Genomic DNA, 10,944 nt, shown 5'->3' on the forward strand with positions numbered 1-10,944 from the left:
ACTGTTCTCAGAGTGCATGTATAGTAAATGTACAAATGAGTAGTATTTTTAAGGAAAGAACCAAGAGAACTGTCCTTCCCTCAATAATTATCCATTGCCTCTATGTCGGAAAGCACTGTCCTGGGAACCTGAGGCTATACCTATAGATTAGATAAACTCCTTATCCTAAAGGAGCCCCCACTGGATGCTGAGTCTGTTTTAGGCTATACATGGATTTTTCACTGAAAAATAATTGTAGCTACAACTGAAGTGCTCATTACATGTCAGATATATTTTTAAAGTTTTACCAAATTATATGCATGAGGAAACTTAGGCACAGAATGATATCAAACATGGTGTATTCAATCTGGGCCAATTTACCAACCATTTGATGCCATATCTTAATATCAGAGTTCACACAGTGATGAATGTCTTGCCCAAACCCCACAGATAGGAATTAGAGGATATGGGAGATGTAGCCAGGAAGACTGACAGCAGGCGCCCCGTAACCATTAAAGACTTTGCTGACCCTCAGTAACTAATCCTGCTTACTCTCTCTTGCTTCATGAAGAAAACTAAGGGGGGTGGTACTAAACAGTCTTTCTGGTTCCTTCTGAGTTAACAATGCTACTTTTTATAAGCATCATATCATGTAATGTTCTATACCGCTTCATGGAGAATTAGCCACTTTTAGGTTTATAATCAATATTAATTATTTAAAATTGTGTATAGAAAAGCATTTCATGAAGATGCCTTCTCTAAATTTCTTTTTCTCTTCAAATTGAACCGTGACCACATGCCAAAAAGATATCATCCTCATTACAGTGAAAGACCAACTTTCTAGACTCTTTGAGTTCCTGGTAGTGACAGCATCTACAGCATCTACATCTCAAGCATCTACATGAGAAAGTCTCTGAATAAGGGTGAATGTCAAGAATATAAACCTCAGGGATCCCCAGAGCCAATTTGTCCACTTGCAAATACTTCTGAGTTTCTGTTGCATTTAGGGTATTGTGTTCTGTTTCTTTAAAGGAAAGTTATTACCATGGAGTACTCAGTTAAATTATCTGGAATGCTCAGTGCTTGCATTGCCTCATTTCTTGACAGTAAAAAAAAAAGTGAAGATATTAATTATTTTGGCTTTTGATTAATGCTTTAATAATAGAGACTTATTAAATATAGTCCCAGCACCAAGAGAATATTTGTTGATTATGACAATTACTATAGTCTTAAATATTAACCTAAATAAAACCACAGAATTATTATGATTTTGCTGATTTAGGTGACTTATCTTGCATTGGATCACCCTTGTTGTCCAGTCCAAAGTCCTCAAGTGCAGAATGGGATAAGGCAATGGACAGGATGCTGGAGTGGTTGATGGACCAAGGGCTTTCCAAGTGACCTGGGTCCATCCATCCTTGGCATTGTTGCTATTAGCAAGAGTCAGTATAACGTTGACATAGCTGGGTATGTTTTATTGAAGGAGCATGTAGATTTTTCCATGATGGTGTTCCTGGTCACTTTTATGTTGCATAAATTTTGGGGGATGGCTTCATGATATCTTATGTACTCTTTCAGCTGTATGGGTAATATGATGATTATTTCAGTGTGACCTTTTAGCTGTTTTTAATAACTTAAATTGAATTAGTATTAGGGAGAGTTTTTAAAAAAATCTACACTTTGAAAGAGTTAAAGTGAAGTAGAGTTACAAAATTATTATGATCATTTATCATCCTTTTCTTTCATGATTATCTCCCCACCCCCAACAGGAAGCCTTTTAATACCTTACATTTTTTTCTTAGTCACTTCCCCTCATGAATATTTAATGCAATGGATATATGTGCATATGTATACCCCCCCCCCCCCGCCACCATCACACACATACACAGACACACATATGCTCATTGTTTAGGTATTATATATCTGTATATACCTGGGGTGCCAAAAAAAATGTATACAAGTGGACACTTTGGTCAACATTGCTCAAGCAGTAGTTCGCCGTAATCAGAAGTGTCTGGACACTGATGGTAACCACTTTGAGCACGTCTTCCAGTTGCAGAAGTCAAATGTGACTTGTATTCATGTTTTGTGATCAGTACATATTGAGCATTACAATTTTAATAGTTTTTTCCTGTCTTAAAATGTGTATACATTTTTTTTGGCACCCTCTGTATGTTTGTTTTTATACAAAAACACTGATTTGCTTTTGTGACCCATGAATGAATTTTTGCCCCCTAATTGGCAGTAACACACAAAGCAAAGGAGGTCCTGAGCTGAGTTTTACAAGTTACATAAAATTTGGTGATAAGAGGGCCCCCTGAGGTAGAGGAGAGTGGGGGAAATGCATATGCATTGCAGGGGGAGGGAACAGCTTGAAAACGAGCATGAGTTTTGAGGAGCAGGTAGGCAGACCCTAGTTCTATAAGGATGTGTGCCCTACATCAGTTCCACTTCCCTAAGTCCATTCAGCTGAGAAAAAAAAGAGATGAGCTTCAATGATGATGCATTAGTTACCACACCAAGAGGTATATTGACAAAAATGGGGTTACAATGTCAAAGAAAAGCAACGTTTAAGAAAATTGTAAATGATCAACTATAATAAAGACTTGCAGAAAAGATAAAGATTTTTTAAATATGAAAATACAGAAAAAATTAAATAATATGATTACCTTTATATAGAGGAGTTCTATATTAATTTAGATATTTTGTTTTAAGATTTTTTGTTTTCATTGGGGAAGGGGAACAGTGTCGGGGAATTGCGGAAGGGGAACAGCCAAGTTGTCCTTCAATCTTAGTTGTGGAGGTGCAGCTAGCTCAGCTCCAAGTCCAGTGGCCATCTGACTACTTGTCGGTAGCTCGTAGCCACTCAGCTCAAGGTGCTGTGTTCAATCTTAGTTATGGGGGGCGCATAACCACCCATCTCATGTGGGAGTCGAGCCGGCACCCTTGTTGCTAAGAGCACACACTCTAACCACTGAGCCATCCGGCTGCCCGTAGGCAGCTCAGCTCAAGGTGCCGTGTTCAATCTTAGTTGCAGGTGGCCGTAGCCCACCATCCCATGTGGGAGTGGAACCCACAACCTTGTTGTTAGGAGCACGTGCTTTCACCAGCTGAGCCATCCTGCCACCTGTTGCTGGCTTAGCTGCAGCTCAGCTCAGGCGCAGCTCACTGGCCCATGTGGGAATCGAACCGGCAACCCTGTTACTCAGAGCTCGTGCTCTTAACCAACTGAGCCACTCGGCCGGCCCCTTAATTTAGATATTTAAAACACCAATTGTGTGATTATCAGGTACTTCTTTATACCACATGTATTTATACGTTTGCGAGAACAGGAGGAAATATCAAATGACATGATGGGATCAAGGATGGATGACAAAAGACATGACTTTCTTTTTCCCTTATTTAGCCCTCCTTTGAAGCCAAGCAAACGCAATGTTCAAGACAAACCACACAGCAGTGACTGAGTTTATTCTCCTGGGACTGACAGATCGAGCGGAGTTGCAGCCTGTCCTATTTGTGGTATTCCTCCTCATCTACTTGATCACAGTAGTGGGCAATGGGGGCATGATCTTGTTAATCAGAAGCGACTCGAGGCTTCACACTCCAATGTACTTCTTCCTCAGTCACCTGTCCTTCGTAGATCTCTGTTATGCCACCAATATCACTCCTCAGATGCTGGTTAATTTCTTATCCAAGAGAAAAAACATTTCCATCACTGGTTGCTTTATACAATTCCACTTTTTCATTGCCCTGGCGATTACAGAGTATTATTTGCTCACAGCGATGGCTTTTGACCGTTACATGGCCATCTGCAAACCCTTGTTATATGGTATCAAAATGTCCAGAGGTGTCTGCATCTGTCTCGTTGCTATTCCTTATATTTATGGCTTTGCAAACGGCCTGGCACAGACCATCCTGATGCTTCGTCTCTCCTTCTGTGGACCCAACGAAATCAACCACTTTTACTGTGCGGAGCCACCTCTCCTAGTTCTTGCCTGTTCAGATACTTATGTCAAAGAAACTGCCATGTTTGTGGTGGCTGGTTCCAACCTCACCTGCTCCCTCACCATGATTCTCATCTCCTACGTTTTCATTTTTGCAGCCATTTTGCGTATTCACTCTGCTGATGGGAGACGCAAGGCCTTCTCCACTTGTGGGTCCCATCTCACAGCCGTCACTATCTTTTATGGGACGCTCTTCTGCATGTATTTGAGGCCCCCTTCGGAGGCGTCTGTAGAACAGGGGAAAGTTATAGCTGTGTTTTATATCTTTGTGAGTCCTATGTTAAATCCTTTGATCTATAGTCTGCGAAACAAAGATGTTAAAGAAGCAATAAGGAAAGTTATCCAAAAGAAATTGTTTAATAAATAAGTAGACATTTTGGTGACAGCTATATAATATATCTAATTATCTGGCCAATTATGAAGATTTTTAATTAACAGATTATTTTCTGTCAGTGAGTGTTTTTTTTTTTTATAATTCACATATTAGACTTGGAGTATGTGTCAAACTATTTGCTAACATTTACCATGTCAGTGATTTAAAAACAAAAATACTGGACAGAAATTCAAACACAAGACCCGAAGTCATTATTATTACTCTCTAAAATCAATAAAGACTAGATCACCCATTCGTGACAACATGGATGGATTAGATAGAGATTATTATGCTGAGCAAAATAAGCCAGACAGAAAAAGTCGAGAACCATATGATTGCACTGATACATGGGATATAAAACTGAATGCAACAAAGGAACAAGACAAACAAATAAAGAAACAAAAACTCATAGACACAGATAACAGTGTAGTGGTTCCCAGAGGGTAAGGGGGGGAGGTGGTTGGTAGATGCGGGTAAAGGGAGTGAAATATATGGTGATAAAAGGAGAACTGACTCTGGGTGGTGAACACAATGTGATATATAGATGATGTATTACAAAATTGTACCCTCGAAACCTATGTAACTTTACTAATCATTGTCACCCCATTAAACTTTAATTGAAAAAAAAAAGAATAGATGGTCCAATCCGTAATACTCACCCAGGAACCAAGCTATAAAAGATAGTAAGGCAATGAGAATTTGTTAGATTTTTATAGCACTTAATAATTTCCAAGCTGTATTCCAGAAACTTCTAAACCATGGCCAGGGAACTTTATCTTCTTATTCCCCTTTTTTAGTCATATAGCAATGAAGATCTATGGGTATCTCAGATTATTACTTTAAGAAGTATCTTTAGAATGATAGTACCAATCCAATAGAAGCCTCATTCATAAGGCTTTTCTTTTAGAGGATTGTTTTGTTTTGCTTACCATTATGCATCCCCGTCATAAAAGTGTTTTTATGGATTCTCTTGTTAATTTTTTATTATGTACTGTTTCCAACATACAGCCAAAAATAGAAAACAATAGGAACACCACCGGTGTAAGGCTAACTAATCATTATTAAGTCCTCACACAATGCCACCTTTGTTTCTGATACTTCGGATACTCAGATATTCTAAAATTGAGTCCTCCCAGCCTGGCTCTGTTCTTCATTTCTTGCATTGACCTTTAATGTAATTTAATGTTTCTTTTCACTATGTAGAATTTTAATATTTACTAGGTGTTTATGCATCCACAGAATTATATAATATTACTTTACTAGATTTAAAATTTGCTATAAATGAAATTAATCTATGTGTCCTGCAATTTATTTTCTCACTAAATGTTGTCAGACTTGTTTATGCTGAGTTTTGTAGCAGTAATTTTTACTGATATGTCAATATATAAATATGTCAGAATATATTTATATATTATACTATTGATGGACAATTATGTTTTTCTAATTTTTGATATAAAAATCCAGCAATAAATTTTCTTTTGGAATTCTGAATGTGTACCAGTTCAAAGGGTCCTCTCATGTATGTACCTATGTACCTATGATGGCAATTTCTGAGTCATAAGATATGAGCATCTTTAAATTTGTTAGATGTAGCCAAATTGCTCGCACTCTTGCAAATAATGTATGAGAGTGCCCTTTACTTCACATTCTTGTCAACACAATATATTGTCAGACTTTTAAAATGTTTTCCAGTTTGATGGTGCAAAATGAATTCTTATTTTTTGTATAAGTTGTTGGGTCATCATTACCAGTGAAGTGAGGTATTTTTAAACATTTTGATGATAATTGAAGACATCTCTCTTTCTCTTTTTTTTTTTCCAGTTGTTTGTTCACGTTCTTTGTTCATTTTTCAGCTGGGTTATTTGATCTTTATTTTCTCCATTTGTAAGAGCTCCTTATGTATTCTGTACTAGGTACTAATCTTTTAATTATATGTACAATGCAAATATCTTCAACCTGTTTGTAGCTTGTATTTTATTTTTGTGCACAATATATTTGCTGGTATAGAAGTGTTTCATTTTAACACAGTTCAAATTTCTTATTCTTCTCTTTATGGTTGTTCTTTGCATGTCTTGTCTAAACAATTCTTCCCTTTCATCTGAGTCTATCCTATTATCAGGACCCACTTAAATCTTAAGAGACTAAGGAAAGTACTGATTGGAAGGAAGCTAAGGAAATATTTTTTAAAAGGTGAGGTAAAGAAGGACAAATTGTGACTATAGGTTGAGGAATGGTAGCTACCCACAACTGAAAATGTAGTCAACTCGGTATGTGAAGACAGGAATCCAAATTCTACCCCGCCGCTTACTAGGTATGCGGTGCTAGGTGAGTTATCCATCACTATTCTTTTAGTAGAGCCTCTGTTTATTTAGCTGAAACTTTAGGATGAAGCACTTACTTCTTAGGCTTACAGTAAACAATCAAACTAGCTCTGGGACAGCTGTCCACACGTAGGAAACTGTCACCAAGATATCTGCCAATGACCTGTGTTGCTGAGTCTCGTTCATGGCAGACCCTGTCCAAGACATTGATGTTCATCAGAAAGGATGTTGCTCAGAGCTCTGGACTTTAGGAGAGGAGAGTTTTTGTATAAAAGAAATAGAAAACATAACAACCAGGTCATCATAAAATTTCAAGATGACACCCTTTTGTGTTCTTTCCACAAGGCTCTTAGGGCAAATAGTAAACTTGAAATTATGGAAAATATCACTGAGGCATATGATTAGCTTTCTTGATCCCCGTGTTCCAATTAAACCTAAGAAGGGCGATTCCCAATATAACACTCACTGCTGCTACTTTTAAATCCTTTTGAGATTTGCCTTCTGAGCATTACCTACCTCCCACAACCTTGTATAAATATGGCCACATTTTACAGCTTAGAGAGGCCTCTATGAACTAGTCAGAGGCTGAAAAATTAGGTGCTTATCAGAACCAGAAGTAAGTTTTTGTGGTTTTATTCTCTTTATTTTTAGTCAAGAAAAAATTGTATTAAAATCTCAAACCGAGGCCTACAAATTTTGTACCCCGTTTTCTCAAATATGTGCATGCAATCCTTTCTGTTTTCAGTAGCAGAGTCTGAACTTTAACTAATTTCCTTGACAACAGGCTTATTACAATTTCTGTTGATTTTCCTGGACAATATTTTGAAGACCTGTCACTGGTGCAAAGAATCAAGAAAGGCCAACATTCTGCACCACACACAAATGTAAGGACATTTTCAGATGTGGGATGGAGTTTACCATAATACATGAGTTCTTATAGTTAGAGCCAGGCAACATATAAGCCTCTTATATACTGTTTGTTAGTGTTGTTGTTAGATTTTTAATGCGTGCATTTATCTGGTTGAGGATCCCTGGTTTCAATAGTTTCATTAGATCTTTCAAGGGATTAATATTTAAAAAACAAGAAGCTTAAGGACCATTCTTATACTGAATTCTTGCTGAAAGTTTTCCCTTAATTCTACTTTCTTTTATTCTGAAAAAAAAAAGTCTTTTCTCATTCACTTGTAATTGAATGACTTACAAAATATATGTAGACAGCTAGCCAATTGAGCTGGGCTACCTTTGAGGACATGCTCACCCGTGCTGCCCCATGTTAGGAATCCTTCTATTCATTTTCTTCTTCTATCTTTCTTCTTCTTTTAGCAGGAATTAAGGTGCTCTCCTTCTCCTTCCATAGCCCCACTGTCTGCTCTCTTAGTCTGTCTTTATGGGGAGGCAACTTGTGCAGTTGACATAGCCTAGTGTTTGGAAGTCCTTCAAGCTAGGTTTAATGCCCTGCAGTCACCATGTTGAAGTTCTTAATAATTTTTGAACAAGGATCACTCGTATTTTACTTTGTACTGGACCCTGTATATTGCATGTTAGTCCTAGATCCAGGTTTTACAATTCGGAGCTTTCCCCTGTCCTTAGCTGCTCCTTTTCCTGGTCTCCATCAGGTAGAGGCTCTCCCTGGTTGTGAACTAGGAACCCACAAAGGTCTCTTTCAGAAGATGTTAACCTTTCCCTCTGGACTGACACAGGCAGTCAGAGCAGCTGTGATTTTCTTTCTCTGTAAACACACACTATTCATAGTCTTTTTTTGCTTCTCTCCACCTACCAGTACTTTCTGATCTGCTTCAATTGGATAATTCTAGATCTCTCATAAGTCACTGAGCTTGTGATCCACAAGCTCCACAGTCAGTCAGTAAGTGACGTGTAACACGTGGCCCTCATGCAAATGGCACCGTCAAGTCCAGCTTCCAGCTGTGTCTTCATAAATCTGAAGTTCCCAAACCTTTCCAGTTTTCTCTGTTCGGGTAACCACCACCTAGTCACTCTCTGGGATTTCCTGGGTACAGGAAAAGATGAAAATATCTTTTAAGCCACCTGGCTGCTACCATACAAATCAAAGTGCTGTTTTCTGAGTACAGTAAAACCTTGGATTGCGAGTAACTTGGTTTGTGAGTGTTCTGCAAGATGAGCAAACATTTCTAATACGTTTTAACATGGTAAATGAGTGATGTCTTGCAATATGAGTAGTTTGTTTCCGGGACGAATTATGCTTGCAAAGTAAGGTATTACTGTATTTCCTATTGATGCTTCTTGAGATGCTGCAAACTACTGACTGCTGTTTTCCAGTAAAGGCTCTTGATATTCTTGGTAGGAAAGTCGTAGGTAGAGCTGAACCAGTCTTTGGTGAAGTAAAACATTTGTATTTTAGAGAACAACTCAGCTGGAATTTTCTGCTCCACTGTGTGTGTCCTCTGTACAGACAGACATCACCAGCAGTTCCAAGGGAAGACCACATACGGTAACTTTGCATCTGCTCTTTAGTTTTCATGAGCACCCTTCTTGAAATAACTTTATTGCTTGTTCTCTTCCTCCTTCATTTTGTTGCTAACAATGTCACTTTTTCATGAACTCTTTGTTGATGTTGCTTTTTAAAAAATTTGATCCCCTCTTCCCAAACTCCATTTTCTTTCTTTTTCTCCATAACAGTACCTTTTGAAACACCATGTACGCACTTGCAGTTCTATCTGTCTCTGTCTACAAGAACATGAATGCCAGAAGGGCAGGGCTTTGTGATGGTTTTCTTCATTTTGCATTTATAGTGTCAATCATATGATATGTTGAGTATCAAAAAATATTTCTTTCGTGTATATCTAGCTAGAAATATGCAATGACTAGAGAGAGGAAGGGTGAATATTATTCTTCCCACTTGAAAATGGGGAATGAAGTGATTCATGGTTAAGGATCATTATATGTTATCAATAACTATTAGTGTATTCAGCAAACACTTATATTATTTACTATTCTAGATAAAGAACATAGAGATGTAAGAAGGTTTTGTCACTGCCTTTCTAAAAGTTATGCCACTAAAGTATGCTTTAGTGATTCATTTTGAGATGAGACAAGAATGGGGCAGATTTAAACAAATAAGTATGAGAGAAAAGACAAAAAATACAAGCATCTTGAGAGAAAGGAAGAGGGGATTCAGCACCAGTTGTGATGTGAAGGAGAGCAAAAATATCATAGGGATTTTAGTATGTCTAGATGGATACAAGTTGAGATTAATAATTTAAATACTAACTATGCAAAACATTTATCAACACATTATATCACTGCTGTAGATTACCCTCAAAATATTCACTTACTTTGATGATTCTTGTTTATTGATTTGGCATATGTTTAAGGTACACTGTGATGGTGCCTTTTTAAAGTGTGATTCTGAGAACATCTGCATTAGAGTCTTCTGGGTAATTGTTAAATATTAAAATAACAGTATCTCATATTAGGCTTTCTGAGCAGAAACTTTTTGTGATTTGCTGGATTAAAAAGGTTCTCAAACAAAAAAAAGTTATCAAACAATTGCTTTGGGCACAGAAGTTCAAAAAGCACTTAACTCTCCTAAGTATATGACATCATGAAAAGCTCTGTGAGGACATGGAGATGAGTAAAACACTGCATGTAATTCATTTTTTTCATGCTTACACTGTTTTTTTTCTTTCCTTTTAAAAATCCAGTATATAACCATGTGTTTAGAAGTCATAGTACAATAATGGACTGGACTTTGTTCCTGCTCCTGATAAACTAATATATGAGTGGAAAGTAGATGCAGCATGGTGATGTGATGTGTTAGAGAATATGTTAGAGGTATACAGGGTGTCCTGCAAGCATAAAGCAGGAAAAGATGAATTCAACCTCAAGTATGACAGGAGTGAATTGATAAATTCTTCATGAAGGATGGACCTTTAAACTGGGCCTTATAGGATGAAAAAGAGTTTAGGAGGCAAAAAATAGTGCAGGGAGATATGGGATATGTGTGGATATGTGTATATATAGATATAAGTTGTATATGAGGATATAAGTACAGTTATCAATAGGTATAACTATAGGTATAAGCGTAGGTTAGAGGTAAAAATATAATAATAATTCAGTATAAAGGCAACTGAGATAATGGCTTAGTAGAAATACAAAGTTGATTTATAGTAGTTTGCTTTTGAATGACATATGGATTTCAGAGGAAAAATCACTTCAATAATCAGTAGCAGGAGTTTCACTTTCATGTCTGCTCTATTTCCATCTGTTTCAAGTGCAGGCCCAGACT

At 37.4% G+C, this 10,944-nt stretch overlaps 1 protein-coding gene across 2 annotated transcripts in view; it reads left to right on the forward strand.

Moving 5' to 3' along the window:
• Nucleotides 1–4,350, forward strand: part of LOC109371632 (olfactory receptor 1030-like) — a 6,274-nt gene extending 1,924 nt beyond the window's left edge. Inside the window, exon 2 of one of the 2 annotated variants that reach the window (XM_019624254.1) lies at nucleotides 3,421–4,350. In XM_019624254.1, coding sequence (XP_019479799.1) covers nucleotides 3,421–4,350 — 930 coding nt within the window. Of the gene's footprint in view, nucleotides 1–3,411 lie in introns of those variants that run through there. The other variant, XM_019624253.1, reaches the window with a different exon arrangement.
• The last annotated feature ends 6,594 nt before the right edge of the window (nucleotides 4,351–10,944 follow it).

This window comes from Hipposideros armiger, unplaced genomic scaffold (genome assembly GCF_001890085.2).
Source record: "Hipposideros armiger isolate ML-2016 unplaced genomic scaffold, ASM189008v1 scaffold_582, whole genome shotgun sequence".
NCBI lineage: Eukaryota > Metazoa > Chordata > Mammalia > Chiroptera > Hipposideridae > Hipposideros > Hipposideros armiger.